Source organism: Schistocerca nitens, chromosome 2, assembly GCF_023898315.1.
Source record: "Schistocerca nitens isolate TAMUIC-IGC-003100 chromosome 2, iqSchNite1.1, whole genome shotgun sequence".
Classification (NCBI taxonomy): Eukaryota; Metazoa; Arthropoda; class Insecta; order Orthoptera; family Acrididae; genus Schistocerca; species Schistocerca nitens.
In genome coordinates this window covers 439674744-439692871 of record NC_064615.1, presented here as the reverse complement: position 1 = coordinate 439692871, position 18128 = coordinate 439674744, and the positions used below count along the sequence as shown (strand labels likewise).

General features: G+C 40.7%; 1 protein-coding gene across 1 annotated transcript in view; it reads left to right on the top strand.

Annotated features, from left to right (window-relative positions):
* Positions 1-18128, top strand: part of LOC126235074 (Down syndrome cell adhesion molecule-like protein 1 homolog) — a 190267-nt gene that overhangs the window by 82756 nt on the left and 89383 nt on the right. The window contains exons 12-17 of the mRNA XM_049943808.1: positions 2994-3140; positions 7200-7355; positions 11734-11873; positions 12090-12358; positions 12511-12665; positions 12841-12858. Of these exons, the coding sequence (XP_049799765.1) occupies positions 2994-3140; positions 7200-7355; positions 11734-11873; positions 12090-12358; positions 12511-12665; positions 12841-12858 (885 nt within the window). The remainder of the gene's footprint in view (positions 1-2993; positions 3141-7199; positions 7356-11733; positions 11874-12089; positions 12359-12510; positions 12666-12840; positions 12859-18128) is intronic.

Genomic DNA, 18128 nt, shown 5'->3' with positions numbered 1-18128 from the left:
GCAGGTATTCTACCTCAGTTGCTACTTTGATTAAGTGTACCATGCGCATAAGAACAATGGTTATTCACTCCAGCGGAAACACCATGAGGTAGTCACCAAAAATCTAAACTAATAAAAAGCCATATTAGCCTGTCAATAGCGTCAGTTATATTTTTTAGTGTAGAACGTAATACATTATCATCCCCCCTTCCTAAAATGGTGTTTGGTAAAGTGAGCCATTACGGGAAAAAAATCAGATATGACAGTTTCTTTATTGTACCCACTGTTCTCTGAACACTATTTGCAGACAACAAATTATGCCCCACATCACATACAACACTGTCATTAAAACTGAGCTCATTTTATCTGGAATTTAGTCACTTAACAGCGTAAAACTGTCGTAGGAGGTTATATAGTAAGTAAACAACTCTTTTAAAAAAATGGTTCAAATGGCTCTGAGCACTATGGGACTAAACATCTGAGGTCATCAGTCCCCTAGAACTTAGAACTACTTAAACCTAACTAACCTAAGGACATCACACACATCCATGCCCGACGCAGGATTCGAACCTGCGACCGTAGCGGTCGCGCGGTTCCAGACTGTAGCGCCTAGAACCGCTCGGCCACTCCGGCCGGCCAACTGTTTTACATTTTACTCACAAATAGCCGACCGATGTGGCCGAGCAGTTCTAGGCGCTTCAGTCTGGAACCGCGCGACCGCTACAGTCGCAGGTTTCTAATCCTGCCTCGGGCATGGATGTGTGTGGTGTCCTTAGGTTAGTTAGGTTTTAGTAGTTCTAAGTTCTAGGGGACCTCAAATGTTAAGTCCCATAGTGCTCAGAGCCATTTGAACCATTCGAACTCACAAATAGGTACGTCTCACTTTCAAATACAATACAATAAAATAACTTATTGATTTTCCTGTGCAAATGGCTGGACCTTCAAATCCTTTTTCCCCCCAGACTGTTAAAATACGAAACAAAGCCGACGCCTATGAGATTAACACTCATATGTTTAATTGTATACTGTTCACAATACCTACATCAAAAACAGAAAATCTACCATGGAAATGGAAATGAGCGTTTGGCGTCAGTGGCCCGGCGGCCCCTTATGGGGCAGGTCCAGCCGCCTTGGTGCAGGTCTCATTACATTCGATGCCACATTGGGCGACCTGCGAGCCGGATGGGGATGAAATGATGATGAAGCCAACACAAAACCCAGTGCCTGAGCGGAGAAAATCCCCTATCCAGCCTGGAATCGAACCCGGGCCCATTATGACGGCAGTCCGTCAGCTATCGGGGCGGACGTAATCTAGCATAATAAGCTTGTAACTGCTCGTAGTATAGTATTTCTCCCTTTTATGTCCTCATAATCGAAACACACAAAAGGAGAATAACAACTCGATAGTTACAATTATTCTACTGTAGAACATTATGCATTATTATCTTCTCTCCTAAAATGATGGTTGTTGAAGTGAACCGTCACTGAAAGACTTCTAAAAACGGCAGTTGATGAGAGCTCGTTTCTGTACCACCACTGGAACAAGATCCCAACTAGGCTTAAAATTTAAACTAATAAAACGATATGTTAGCCAGGCAATAACGTTAGATATATTTTTCAAATGTAGTACATTAGGCACTATAATCTTCTCCCCAAAAGTGAAAGTGGTGTCTTGTTATGTGTTAAGCGAATAATATACTTTAAGACTAGTCATAGTGTAATATTTCACTGTTTTAAGCCTCCTAAGTTACAGAAAGCGAACTAACATTGGCGATGGTACGAGTATTTTCGATGCTATGAACACATTATGCCATTGTCAACACTACCGCAGGAGAATGATGCTACGTTACGCCAAATCTTGCTCTAGGAAGCCTTCTGATCGACCTGCGCCGAAGGAAAGGACGTAGGTTAAAAGGACAGGAGAAATGTATTGGGTGAGCTGATATGGCAATAAAATATTGAACTGTGACTGGGCTAAATATGTGAGCTAGCTTACATGTTCTCTGACTGACCTATTTCCAAGAAAGGTGCAGGGATTTAAGGAGTTGATGAGTGTTACTGAACTATAACATACTGAGCTGTTACTAGAAGAGCAGGAAATACCACAGAGGGCTTAGAAAAGCTCTGATTACACTGTTTCTGGGAAATGGCGCAGGGATTGAAGGAGAAGTTGAGAAATGTGATTGTACAGTAAAATACTGAGCTTTTATTGGAAGACCTGCATACGTGTGTTAGCTTATAAGCACTCTGGTAGCACTATTTCTAAAATAAAACAAAAACAAAACAAAAAAATAGGGAGGCAAAAGCGCTTGGCTTAGTAAGGGGAGAGGGTGAGGGGAGAGAAGAAAGAAGAGAGGAGAAGTGGAGGGGATGGCTGTGGTTTAGGAAAGGGGTTTGGCTTTGGAGAGGGTGGTTCATAATGCCATCATGTGCTTGCCCCCTTTTCCTGTATGTAGGCAACCCAATGGTCAAAGGTCAAATTTGGTCCAAAGTATATTTTGATCTCCAATACTTTCGATCTTTAACCTCTTAGGTGAATTATTCCATGAATAGACTCCACTTCTTCTTATGAGGGTTCTCCAGCTTGCTGCTATTTTTGCTGCTAATTACGATGATAATAATAGTTAATGTTTCAAGACTTATCAGATCTTATTATTAGGAATTTTCAGATAACGTGCATTTACAGTGTTAGAAATTCCATATTACTTTAATAATATTTTTCGCCCTTAACTTCTTCCCATCCTTCCCCTACCTCCATCATTTTCTTCTGAGGTTGTTAAGTATATTATTTAGTTTCTATGCCACAGTGAGACTACTGTTCCTCCCCAAATACTCCTATTGCTAAATAATTATTCTTTTAGATAGTAGTCTATTCTGTAGATGTTGCAGTTTTAGTATTATTTCACACACACAGGAAATGTTTATAAATTTAAAATTGGTAGACGTATTCTTACTGCATACTCTTTTGGTGAAATTTACCACACAGAAATTTGAACACTGTAGGTTTATTTCAGTTCCCGGAGCTCCTCCAACTGATGTACAGTGCACTGCTTTATCAGCGTATAGCATTCTGGTTCTGTGGTCACCACCTCCTACCAAGGAAATAAATGGCATCCTAGTGGGCTACAGAGTTGTATACCACGCACTTTCCAACTGGGATGGTAAGTTAAATGTTTTGGTGAAATTCTACTTTGATCAACCGCAGATTTATTCGTAATTTTGATTAGTTAGTTGTTGATATGTGACAACTATATCGCTAATTTCAATAAATATATAGTCCTAGTCTGCTCCATTTTCTTTTCCAAAACAATTTAAATTGGTAGGTAACCAAAAAGATGGCTACTAAAATAAAACTCTAGAAGTGCAGAGCACTTTTGAAAGACTACATTTAAGAAATTATAACTTGTAATCTAGCTCAGTCACGATGTATACAAAGGTCATATTTGAAATATTTAGTAACAAAGATAACAAAGACAGTTGCTTTCTATTTCATATAAGTGAAGCTAAGAGTAATAAGTTAAACATACTTATTAGCCCAGATGTATGTATCATTCTATAAATCAAATTCTTTACATTAGATCATCTTAGCAGGCGCATTTTCTAACATAGAAGCTAATTACTGATACTTTATTTCTGGAACTACTAATATTTCAGAAAATAAGAAACTGTATCCCGATATTAATGTCTGTGCGAATCGTGTGTGAGACACACATTAAGGGAAAATTTTCACATTTGTTCCTGTATGTACAAGTGGACAGATTTTCTTTCCTAATTTTTGCCTTAATATTAATTTCATTATGTATGTTAATCATATTCTAAGCTTTGCCACAAACATTAATTTGTATATCAGTTATTTTGGTAAGTATTATACTCTTAGGGACAATATCTGCATTTTTCTTATTCATTTTTTTCAACAGGAGATATTAACCTGTCCAACGAATAATTTCATTTTTCATCTTTCATTTTTTTATTCCTCATATTACTGGTGTTTCATATATCACTAAGGATATTTTTCTGTGCAGTTTCTGTTTGAATTACTCTTTCATAGAACTTTTAAGTGACTTTTGCATAACATAAATAGAGATTTTTTACCATTTCCTTCCACATTGCTTGGCCTTCCCTTAAGCATATGTTTTGTACATTATTCATGCAAGTTTTGAAATTTACACCAATGTAAATAAAAATTTAATATTTTTAAAAGTTTGTTATGAATATTAATTTGTACATTAATACTAATCTAATATTTACAGTGTACTATTTTCCTTACGATTTGTGAATGAAAATTGTCAGGTATGAAGTCATAGAAATACTGATCAACAGTTTTTTGTTGATTTCTGTTAAACTTTAAGATGTAATTAGTTTGTCACATGTTATCGTTGTAGTATGTTTAAGTAATATTTACACTGACAGCAACAACGAAAGTCTCTAGTTGCTGCGTTTAATATGGTTGTTACATTGTACAAATGTTCTTGTGTCATTCGTTCTTAATTTACTAATGCTCAAACATTGGCAAATACCCAACAATACCGTACAGTGTGCCTGGTAAGATTTCATGCTCCCACATCAAAGCATTATATTGTATATAAGGGTACTTACATATGAAGACTATGTATCCAGCAGATCTGTATATGTGCCATCATACCTCATGTGCAGAGGTCTATGTGTCTCCTTGTTCTGCATGACTTGCAGAGAATCTCAGGAGTTTTGCATCCAAATGCCTTGTCAAACCTTTTGCAAAATTATTTTTAAGTCTTGCACCAAATTTGAGCTGCATGGAAAATTGTTGTTTCCCATTATTAGTTGTCAGGTGTGGTACGTTTTGGACTTCATGGTGTCCATTTCATTTGCCTTGGAGGTGTTACTAAACATGTTGAACCCAGGCAGCCTCGAACTTGTACATCAAAGAGCTTATGCAGATGAATAGCAATATACGCTGAATCTCCACCCTTCTGTAACCACACGTGCTTCCACTTAAAAATTTCATGGTCGTTGTATAAAATAGTAACTCGGAAGTTTTAAGTGATGTCAGTACCACCCGAGAAAGCTTACATCGTATGATCACACGAGATTCGTGATTCCCTTGTTTTCATGCTGAGGTGTTAACCACGTTTGATAAAACTGCAAATAAGAATTTCCATTCACGTACACTTAAAAAAAAAAAAACTTCAGAACAGGCATTGTGATGACATCCCAGAGGAGGAGGAGGAGATTAGTGTTTAACGTCGCATCAACAATGAGGTCATTAGAGTCGGTGCAGAAGCTGGGTTTAGGGAAGGATGGGAAGGAAATCTGCCATGCGCTTTTCAAAGGAACCATCCTGGCATTTAGGGAAATCACGGGAAACCTAAATCAAGATGGCCGGACGCGTGTTTGAACCATCGTTCTCTTGAAAGCGAGACCAGTGTGCTAATCACTGCACCACCTGGCTCGCTGATGACATCATGATGAAGATGATTGTGTTTGTTTTGGGAGGCGCTCAACTGCGCTATCATCAGCGTCCGTACAAAGTCCCAACTTTTACACAGACCAATTTTTTTTAGGCGGTCCAGTCTAGCCACAGTCACAACTGATGATGGTGAGGAGGAGGAGGAGGAGAAGGAGGAGGAGGAGGAGAAGGAAATGATGCATAGACGTCCAGTCTCAGTCCCCGGGCAGAGAAAATCCCCAACCCGTCCGGGAGTCGAAACCAGGACCACGTGATTCAGTGGTAGCAATGCTAGTCACTAGACCACGGGCTGCGGATGGTGACATCCTGGACCATACTGTAACGTGACATGGGTTCTTTTCCAATTCTTGCACATAGTGGAGACCTTTGTTACACCAGAAAACGGCAGTCTTCCTGCGTGAATTGCAGTATATTGCACATTCATCAGAAAACAAACACTCCTGACTGAGACACGATATTTGGCAATTGCAATAACAATCCATGGCAGGTTGAAGCCCGCTGTTTCATGTAGTTGTCATACAAGTCATTCACAAACATAAGTCTATATCCTGTCGTTTTCATATTCTCAATTGACTGTGGTGCTTGAAATTCTATGGCTCTTTTTTTAAATGGGTCCATTTGGAGATCGCAGTCGACTGAGTGAGAAGTGGCACACATTTCCTCTCACTTTCTTTTACACCGACTACGAAGTTTTTCTTTGACAGTAACTGAAACTAAAGCACATTTCTCCCAAATACTGTAAGAGATGGGTCATCTCCAAACACACCTTATCTATGGAAATTAGTGCACCCAATCACACGCCACTAATCGCTCCTCAATAGTGTAACTGAGTCCGCTCACTCCCAACTGAAGAAGATAGAATTCGGGCAGCCAGGAAGCAGTAAGAAGAAGAAGAACAAGAAGCCGCCGGAATCAGCCGGCAGATAAGCTCCTGCATCCACAGAAACCAGAGGCCAGACCAACTCGCGAAGAAAAACATTCCAAACAGAGAGGATTTCAGGAGGAACAGCTCAAACAGCTTAAACTCCGCTACCTCGGGCCAAGGCAGGCCCGTCAATATAGTGAGTGAGTGAGTGAGTCCGCTCACATGAGTCACGACCTCACAACCGCAGTAATGCAGTACTGAAACAAAATAACACAATACTGACAACAATGTTTGTTGTCAGCTTCAGCAGAGGACACCGGAAAAAGAACTATTCATGTCCCCAAATACACAAAATCAAGAGGAGTGCAGGAACTTCCCAGACAACGTGTTTAAGCAATTTCCTAGCTACATGAGTAGCTCAATCACACACTCCTACCTGCTGAACATAACATTTCTTAAAATGAGAGTGATAGATGCCTCAAATCTTTTTAAAATTCCTTTGCTATGAACAGATGCATTTTATACACAGTCATCATCAGAGTCTGTGGTAGAACTAAAATTAACTCACTTTACTAACGGTGAATTTTACTATTTCTGATGTCATGATCGGTCGCCCCCCCCCTCCCCACCCCTCCCCACCCTCTCCTCCTCTCTACTACAAGATACAATAATATTTTTGTTAATATTTTGCATGGCAAAAAATTTCAGAAGTAAAGAGCTATTAGATGCATATGGTAGAGCCCTTTTGCTGCTGCATCCTTAACATGAAAAGACATAGTGTCGCCACTAAACAAGTTTCCTTAATAAGAAGGAAATACTTGAGGCATTTATAATATTAACACTAGGCAGGTGTAAAACGGTACTTGTTTCTATAGAAATATCATCACATTTATTTAAACTATTTTTCAGATATGATCACCATGGATGAACATACAACAATAGAGAACAAGTTAGAACTTTTGGATCTCGTTCCTTTCTGTAATTATAGCATAGAAGTGAAAGCCTTCACACGAAAGGGGGATGGAGTGCCTAGTCGTCCTATCTTCTGCCGAACACAGGAAGATGGTGAGTTTGAGAGATCTCTGTGTTCTGTTATGCTATATGAATATATATACATGGTGATTTTTTCCACCGTGTACTAACTCTAGGGGTTGATCAATGAGAGGATAAGGAACAAAAAATGTCTAATGAAATTATGTCCGGAAATGCATGGTTTCCATGCTGGAGACCATTTATCCAATCACGATTTGTTACAGAGACTGTAGTCTAATACGCTCTGTGCCATGCACCCACTGCTACAGTATGGATGGTTTCCTCTTGGGTTGTATTGTCTCTCATACGTCATGCCCTAACGCCCTCTCCTGCCATAGTAATTCGTAATGTGTCATTTCTCTTGCTGATCCATCTTGTAGTGCGTGTGATACAGCGATACACACAATGGTTCCATATTCCAATCGAGAGTTTGCCTACATGGTGTTTTCTTAAGAAAAGGCAAATGGCAATGGGCGGCGGGCACCAAGGTTGTATTAGGAGACCTATCCCCGCCGACAACAACCACAGCATTCAGTGTTCGCAACGGTGTTCCGTCGTTTGTCTGAGACAGTGTCGTTCCAGGAAGCAGGTAACATCAAGGAGATACCCGAAATTTTCGGACACGACACTTGGAGGAAAATGTGACTAACACTGTGGAAGGCGACTGCCGTGTCAGTACCAGGCAGCTGGCCTACTACTACACGGCAAACCAGACGACCACGTGGAACATTCTCCGTTACAATTGTTACTACCCTTATCACTTACAGCGTGTGTAGGCTTTCCATGTCGGGAGCATTTTTGTCACTGGTTTCTTCACGAGGCAACCACGATTCAGGAATTTGTGTCATCCTTCATATACACACAAGAGTCTACCTTTACGAGGCGCTGCAGTCTGGAACCGCAAGACCGCTACGGTCGCAGGTTCGAATCCTGCCTCGGGCATGGATCTTTGTCATGTCCTTAGGTTAGTTAGGTTTAACTAGTTCTCAGTTCTAGGGGACTAATGACCTCAGCAGTTGAGTCCCATAGTGCTCAGAGCCATTTGAACCATTTTTTTCTACCTTTACGCGGAGTGGTATCTTCAGCTTCCATAACAGTGATCTGTCGGATAGTATGCAGAACTCCGATGATATGGTGAAAGTGAATCATCAGTATGGGTGCAACCGGAATACGTGGGCCGGGAAAGCTGGCGACTGTATTTTGAGACCAGGTTTCCTTCCACGTCGCCTAACAGACCGGAACTGTCGGTGTTTCTCGCGAGTGACTTTGCCTCACCTGCTGGAAGAAGTGCCACTGACGATTCGAAAGGTTTTGTGGCCGCTACATAATGATACTGCAACCCACTTCGCCGTAAACGTCCGGACGCATCTCAGTCGTGTCTTTCCTGGTCACTGGACAGAACGAGGGGCTCCAGTCGCATTGGGGGACATCTCAAAAGTATCGTGTACGCGGAGTCCATTATAGATGTGGAGACACTGGAGCAGTGTATTCATGCTGCCTTTGACACTATTCGGATGCAGCCTGGCCGATGTGAACGTGTGAAGCAGATCATGTTACGGCGCGTACATGCATTCGTTGAGGCACATGGCAACCATTTTCAACACATATTGGAACTGTAGCTGCCTGGTACAGAGTGTATTAGACCGCAGTCTCTATAACAATGTATGGTTGAATAAATGGTCTCTAGCACGGGAACCATCCATTTCCAGACATAAGTTCATTAGACCCTCTTTGTTCCGTACCCTCCCATCGATCAATCCCTATGATTCGTATATGGTGGAAAAGTCTCCCCACATATACTCATTTTTAATAAAAGAATATTGCTTTGTTTTATAGTAGACCTATATAATAATACTCTCTCTTTCTGTGTGTGTGTGTGTGTGTGTGTGTGTGTGTGTGTGTGTGCGTGTGTGGGGGGGGGGGGGAGGGGGGGTTGTACTAGCATGTAGTGACAAATATTGTATTAAGTATTAAATATTTTGACTGTCCATTGCCTTTGTTAGCCGGCCGCGGTGGCCGTGCGGTTCTAGGCGTTTCAGTCCGGAACCGCGAGACCGCTACGGTCGCAGGTTCGAATCCTGCCTCGGGCATGGATGTGTGTGATGTCCTTAGGTTAGTTAGGTTTAAGTAGTTCTAAGTTCTAGGGGACTGATGACCTAAAATGTTAAGTCCCATAGTGCTCAGAGCCATTTTGCCTGTGTTAGCTTAATGACGTCATCAAAACAATGCAGCACATTGAGAAATTAGCACACAACTGATTAATTAAGAATTTTCAGAGCTCACATTTTACATAACACCCATTTTCTTTGATATTACGAATATATGTACAAATCAGTTCTGCTAGGGAATTCGTCAGAGGAGTAGAAGAATTTGGCCACCAATAAATATGCATGCTCCTCTTCAACTGAACCTTATTAGTAGACAAACATTTTTTTGCTGTTGGCACATTATGAAAATGTGTGTACAAGAATAATGGACATTCAGGAATACAATTTTCGCTCTGTAGCGGAATGTGCGCTGATCTGAAACTTCCTGCGAGATTAAAAATTCGTGTCAAACTATAACTCGAACCTAAGACGTTTGTCTTTCAGGAGGAAACGCTCTACCGACTGAGCTACCCAAGCACGACTCTCAGACCCACTCTTATTGCTTCATTTCCGCCAGTAACTCTCTCCTAGCTTCCAAACTTCACAGAATGTCTGCTGCATATCTTGCGGGACAAACACTGTGAAAGAAAGGAATTCTAAGCTTACAAAGTAAGCAAGAGAACTTCTGTGAAGTTTGGATGACAGATGAGAGGTAGAATCAGTAGAACACTGACCCGCGAAAGGAAGATGTCACAAGTTCGAGTCCCAGTCCAGAACACAGTTTAATCTCCCATGTAGTTTCAATGGGCCCCTTTCTGGACGAAGTAAGTGATTCTTATTTGTAGAACTCACTGAACTTAAACTGAGCTGTTGTTTTGAAAAGTATGTTATTTACGATAAATTTTTAAGGAATAAAAATATTGGGAAGTAGTAGCAAGTATCCCAAATTTGTCGGACAAGCCTTTTCAAAATGTTCTTGTGTTCACATTCGTACTACAAACTTTTGTGTAGCCTGGCTTGGCTTGGCTTGGCTTGATGAGTTGTCCCAAAATACGATTCTCTGTGACATTATGAATGAAAGTAAGCAATTTAAGCAAGATTTTTTATTTTTATATCACCCATGCCTGACTACATCTTCATTGCAAAAGATAATTTCCTAGGTATTTCATCAGTTTTCTGTTACACTCCTACCAGTTGAATTTACCGTGTGTTTGCGTCCCAAGCATTTAACACTGTCAACCCCTTTTATCTGATTGTGTTCATATTTCAGACACATATCAGAAGGTCAGGACGAGGGAGTGAACAACTGATACGAGTAGCTTCAAATTATACTAGGTGAACTGAATAGGCAAAATGAATAGTATCTTTCAATATACGGGATACAACGGGGTGCCCAGTGAAGGCCAATATGCCATCCGCTGCTTGGAGAAGCCTTAAGGAGGCCAATACGTCAACCATTATGCTGTGCAACCGGTCTACTTAACATTCCTTTTTCAAGGATGAAGAGCATCACGCGAAATTCCGATATTTTTTTGTCGATTACTCGCAAACGAAGGCTCAGCAGGGTAAATGGTTGCATTGTGTGAAAGTTGGGACGTATAGATAATTTCAAAAAGCCTATCCCCCCGCTGGGGACCTTTCCCTGTGCGAGTGGCGCCAGAGGGACCCAACAGTGATTATTATACAGGACATATCACAGCTAGTAACGGCTGCTTGAGGCACTGTACTAGAGTTCTATGCTGTGCATATCACAATTATTAGTGAAAATTGGCAGGTATGAAGTTGTTCGATGGAATGGGGGGGAATGTAGATGGAGCCCCAAATGACAAGTCGCTTGTATGGAAAAATCTTTTCGAACCGATTCTGCTAAGTGTGTAACTTTTTTTGCTTTCAATTCATGCTATGCAGTGATCATACTGAGACATGTCAAATATTCTACGGGTTTCACGGTTTTGTGCTGCCTTTACTTGCGCCGTACGAGTATTATTAAAGAAAATGAAGATTTTACTGCACAGTTGACTCCCGGATACAACAGATTAAAATTGTGTGCCCGATCGGGAATCGAACTTGGACTTCAGCCTTTCGGGGAAACACTCTTACCGTAAATTATTAAATGGGTGTAGTCAAACTTATGATTTGAGGGGACCCTGAGACGTGCTTTAACAGCTCAACTGGTAAGAATGTTCTCATTAACATTCAAAGGTCTCTGTTAACTTCCCAGCACCGTACAGTTTTAATTTAAATGGATGTTTAAATAATTATTAAGTTTATAGGTGACTAAAACCAAAACTACACCGAAAAGAGTATTCATTTTTGTACTTCAGTTCCAGGAGAACCTGAAGACATTAAGGCACTGGTTATGGATTCAAGAACAATACTATTGTCCTGGAGAGCTCCTAAATATCCGAACGGAAGAATTAAGAAATACAAAGTATACATGCGGTCCATAGATGGCGTTGGATTGGTATGTATCATAGGAGAAAGTTAGACGCCTTCAATAATCACTGCTTTTATGTGTCTGTTCCTTCTTAGACTATGATCGGCCTTTAAAATTACTTTTTTCTGCTGTATAAGCTCCTAATATGAAGGACACAATGACGTTAAATATAACCTACTGTAGTATCGGCCTCTTATTAACAGACATATTTCCGATGTGTATTGATATCAATATGATCACCAGGACAGGGACCAGTACGATTTGCCTTCAGAGCAGACCTACTACAGTATATCACATTTGGAAACTCACCACAGATACGAATTTTGGGTAACTGCCTTCACTATCGTCGGAGAGGGCAAACCATCGAGACGAGTGGTACAGGCACCAACCAACCACGTTCCAGCCAGAATTGCTTCATTCAGTGAATCGATGACGGTGGCGTGGAAGGAAGAGCTTAGACTACCATGCTTAACAGTGGGACAACCCGCTCCACTTTTACACTGGACTAAAAAGTAAGTAGATTCCAGTTTCTGACAATAGTTTCTGTGCAACTTTCTTCTTAAGAACATTTCAATTATTGTGACTATTTTGTTATGAAGGTCTTAGTTCAGTAATACATTAAGTGAATGCATGAAATTAATACAAAGTTATTACTTCCCTTCAGTGGAAAAAATGTCCAAGGAAACAGACATGTACAGATCAATTCTGAGGGTACAGTTTATATCAGCTCCGTGCAGAGCACGGATGCAGGAAACTATTCTTGTTCAGCAGAAAACGTTTTCGGGAAGGAAGAAATTGTATATTCCGTATCTGTCCAAGGTAGAGCATCTTAAGAACTTCTTTCTCAAAAGTAAAGTAAAATAGTTTGTGGTAATATCTTGCAGTCGATAAAATCATCTTCAAATACATCATTTCATTGAATTGAAGTATTTTATGTAAGCACACAGTTCAATTCCTATTAATTGTTTTTCTCTTTTTTCTGCAACCTACGAAGAGAGCAGAAGCAAAGGCAGTAAGTAAATTGTTCATTTGCAAATTCGCTGTTGTGAAATTGAGAATCCATGTGTACCTATTGTAATGATTTGACCTTGTATACACTGAGGCGACAAAAGCCATGGGATAGCTATATATACATATACAGATGGGGGGGGGGGGGGTAGTATTGTGTATACAGGTACAAAAGGGCAGTGTATTGGCGGAGCTGTCATTTGTACTCAGGTGATTCATAATGAAAAGTGTCCGAAGTGATTATGGCCGCACGATGGGATTTACCAAACTTTGCACGTGGAATGGTAGTTGGAGCTAGATGCATGGGACATTCCATTTCGGAAATCCTTAGGGAATTCAATATCCCGACATCCGCAGTGTGGAACTAATGGTTATGTTCGGCTACTTGCAGACCATTTGTTCCCAAGAAATGGAATTTTTATGGCTGACAATGCGCCACGTCACCGGGCCTTAATTATTCGCGATTGGTTTAAAGAACATTCTGAACAGTTCGAACAAATGATTTGGCAACGCTGATCGCCCACCACGAATTCCATCAAACATTTATGGGACATAACAGAGAGGTCAGTTCATGCGCAAAATCGTGGACCGGCAACACTTTCGCAATTATGGGCGGCTGTAGAGGCAGCATGGCTCAGTATTTCTGCAGGGGACTGTCAACGACTTGTGTAGTCCATGCCACGCTGCATTACACAGTGGAAAAAGGAGGTCCAACACAATATCAGGAGGTATCCCATGACTTTTGTCACCTCAGTGTATTAACTGCGTCAGAAGTATCAGACTGCGGTCGGTCCAGCGTATTAAACGATGACAACATTCTGAAGCACTACTAAACCTATTTTTCATATTCTAGTTTCTTTCCTCTCTATTTAAGTATTCCTAAGTGCCATAGCTATTTCATAACGGCTGTAGTCGCCTGTTCCCTCGGACATGCATGCATGCATGTCCGAAGACCATTACATCGTTCTTTTCAGCAACACAGGTACTACAATATCATATACACACTCATTGCCATTGATGCTATCACAGTCTTAAGATCATTAGTGCCTTCTCTACATTAACTGACTCGAAAAATTCATGTCTGTCAATACTAGCAAACCGCTAACCCGGTTCATAGTTCACGGTGCACAATCTCAGATGCAGGTTGTCTACCTAACGCGTTCCAGGGGCAACAAAAATGTTAGTTTCAATATTTCAAATTATTATTGGAGAGTTAAAAATTTCAAAATTCTTTCATAAACTACTCGTTAAGAGGCACAATATTATGTTAAAACTTTAACACAGTAAGAGAAGTAGTCGTATTACAGTGAGAAACCGTGCATGTATCTTGAAGCAGCGTAACTCAGGGCGTGCCAATTACCCACACTGTATTCATGTAGGAATTGATTCTCGCATTGGAAGAGCTGCGACAACTTTTGGCAAACTCTCTACACGTGTTTGGAAAAACAACAAACTCTCTTTGACCACCAAATTCTTGTATATCAAACTTGCGTCCTCAGCATCCTTTTGTATGCATCGGAAACATGGACTACCTATGCCTAACAAGAACGTCGCCTTAATGCTTTCCACATGCGGTGCCTGAGATCCATCCTCGGAGTAACGTGAAAGGACCGAGTGACCAATGAAGCAGTGCTATCTAAACCTAACTGCAACAGTATTTCAGCTATCTTGAAGCAGAGACGACTCCGCTGGCTGGGCCACGTCCACCGTATGGATCCTGACAGATTACCACGTGAGTTGATGCTTGGAGAGATCTCTATAGCCAAAAGACCTGTAGGACGTCCTGTATTGAGGTTCAAGGACTCCTGTAAACGAGATATGGAGAGCTTTGGAATCGACACAAACAGATGGGAGGCACGGACTAGCATGAGACCAGAGTGGCGTGGTGATATATCATCTGGAATGTCGAAGCATGATGAAGGCTTGTTAGACAGATTAAGGCAGAAAAAGCTTCGCAGTGCTACCGCTGCTCCTGCCTCAGCAGCCAGACACACTTGTGACAATTGCTGCAAGGGATGCCGTGCTGTCATTGGCTTGACAAGTCATATGAAAAAATGCAACCCATAAACACATAGACACTGCAACAATCATCTACGAAGATGTCGTGGCCAATATTCATGTAGTATTTGAGAATGACAGCGCTCTGATTACTTCCAACAAACGTTAAACGTAATTTCAAATATTTTCGAAACTATTTGTCGCTTACATACTTGATGTCAAATATTTAACACATTAATGAATTTGCAGTGGAATCTGACGTTTGAAGCTGTTTTATTCATGGGAGTTCGATTCTTTAAAGAATCGGGTGCTTACTGGATCATTGCTAGGAGTGTCTAACACGAAATCTTCACAAGGTAGTTCTCTATCTGCTCAAAGTAGTTTTCTGATAGACACTGGAAATAATGTCGTAGCAATCCCTGTTCCTGACACCAGTTCTGATAATAAGACTCTCCTATTCTAGAGCTGCCAAGTGGAAGTCTACCCTTATCATCAGGAAACTTACGATATTTTGCAAATTCTCTCTTAAGTGCTCTGCCAATCCGTCTCCTGACGCAGGTGGTCCATAAAAGCATTCTACTTCCATGTTTGATCCATCTGCGATGCTTAACTTCACCAAGATTATTGAAAATATGACACAGAAAGGATGTAAAAACTATTCAGTGTCCTAAATATTAATCTGAAGAATGAAAACCCATTACGAAGAAATACACAAAACTACAGAAAAAGTAAAAATAGTAACATGTTCAGTTAAAAATAAAAGTCAAATGAAATACAATACGCAAAAAGAATATAGGCCTAAGGGAGGAAATTCGTCTAAAATACCTATGTTAACTGATTATTTGTAATTTAATTAACAAATTTGTTCTTACGATTTCATATTTAGACATTATAGAAAAACTAATCTGGTCATTATTCATCAAGTTTGTACCGCTTTTACATCTGCACACTTAACTTCAATCTTCTTAGAACTGAAGCGAATTATAAAAGAAACAATCTTTCGTTTTTTGTGGGTCGTAGATTCCAGATTCCGAAGTAAAATCCTGTTCATGGTCAGACCAGCATTGAGTGTACTTCTTCCGCATTCGAATAGGTATTAAATCGAGCTTCATAGTCATGACTACCGACTTAAAACTCTGTTCATAAGCCCAGGAGGACCTATCGTACCATCCGACCACCGTGTCCTTCCCCGTCAGTGACGTCATTGGATGCGCTATGGAGGGACGTGGGGTCAACACACCGCTCTTGTGGCCGTCATCAGTTTTCGTGACTTGTAGCCGCTACTGTTCGGTCACGTATCTCCTTAATTGGCATCACGAGGCTGACAACATCCCGTTCCAGTCCTCCAACCGAGAGTCGAACCTGGGTCCTGTTTACAGCAATCAGCAGCGCCGACCACTCACCTGCGGAGGCCGACTCAAGACCATCGACAGGAACCGCTTTTTGTAGCAATCAGACTATTATGCTGAAGCAAAAATGGATACATCATGTTTACTGAGAATAAGGATTAGAAATCTGCAACATAGCAGCTGGCAAGTACTTTGTTTTCTCTGTAAATAAAACTCATAAACAGCTTTAAATTCTTTATCCTGAAGCTAAACATATCACATAAAAAGTAATTATGTAGAATTTCATTACATTTCACGTTGTACGATGGTTAGTCGTAAAGTCTGGCTTGTCATTTCGGAAAATAAGGCTATTTAATTCATTTTTAATTTTTCCCAGTGGCATGTAGCTGTACTGTTTGGTTAAATGAGGATGAGGGCGTCCACTTGGGTAAAATGTCAGAGAGGTAAAACAGTCCACCATTCGGGTCTCCGGGCGGGAACTGCCCAGGAAGATATCGTTATCAGGAGCAGGAAAACTGGCGTTCTACGGATCGGAGAGTGAAATATCAGATCCCTTAATCAAGAACGTAGGTTAGAAAATTTAAAAAGCTAAATGGATAGGTTAAAGATGGATGTAACGGATATAAGTGAAGTTACGGGATTTCTGGTCGGGTGAATACAGGTTCTAAATATAAAATCAAATATGGGTAACGCAGGAGTAGGTTTAATATTGAATAAGAAAATAGGACGCGGATAAGCTACTACGAACAGCATAGTGAACCCATTACTGCAGCCAAGATAGGCACGAAGCCTACACTCACCGCAGATGATAAAGAGACTGAAGAATTGTATGATCAGATAAAAGAAATTATTCAGATAGTTACACGAGACGAAAATTTAATAGTGTAGAGGACTGGAATTAGACAGTATGAAAAAGAATAGAAGGAAAAATAGTAGGTGAATATTGACTCGGGGAAAGGAACGAAAGAGGAAGCAGCCTGGTAGAACTATTCATTCCAACACATGGTTTAAGAATTATGAAAGACGGATGTATACGTGGAAGAGACCTGTAGACATCGGCAGGTTTCAGACCGATTATATAATGATAAGACAGAGCTTTCGGAACCAGAGCTTTCCAGGGGCAGGTGTGGACTCTGACCACAAGATATTGGTAATAAATTGTAGATTAAAACCGAAGAGATTGCAAAAAGATAGGAAATTAAGGAGATGGGACCTGAGTAAACTGAAAGAACCAGAGTTTTTTGAGACTTTCGGAGGGAGCATTAGGGAAATATTAACAAGAACGGGGGAAAGGAATACAGCAGAACACGAATGGATAGCTTCGAGAGATGAAGTAGTGAAGGTAGCGGAGGATCAAGTAAACGAGGGCTCGTAGAAATCCTTGGGTAACACAAAAGACAGTAAATGTAATTGATAAAAGGAGAAAATACAATAAACGCAGTAAATGAAGCAGGTGAAAGGAAATAAAAGCGTCTAAAAAATGAGATTGACAGGAAGTGCAAAGCGGCTAAGCAGGATGGCTAAAGGACAAATGTAGGGTCTTAGAAGCAGATATCACTAGAGGGCAGAGAGATACCACCTACAGGCAAATTAAAGAGACCTTAGGAGAAAACAGAACCACCTGTATGAATATCAAGAGCTCAGATGGAAAACCTGTCCTAAGCAAATAAGGCAAACCTGGAAGGTAGAGGTCTGCACAAAGGAGATGTACTTGAGGGTAATATTGTAGAAATGGAAGAGAACGTAGATGAAGATGAGATGAGAGATGTGATACTGCGTGAAGAATTTGACCGAGCGCTGAAAGACCTTAGTCGAAACAAGGCCCCGGGAGTAGACGACATTCCATTAGAACTACTGACAGTCTTGGGAGAGCCAGTCCTGACAAAATTCTACCATCTGGTGAGCAAGATGTATGAGACAGGCGAAA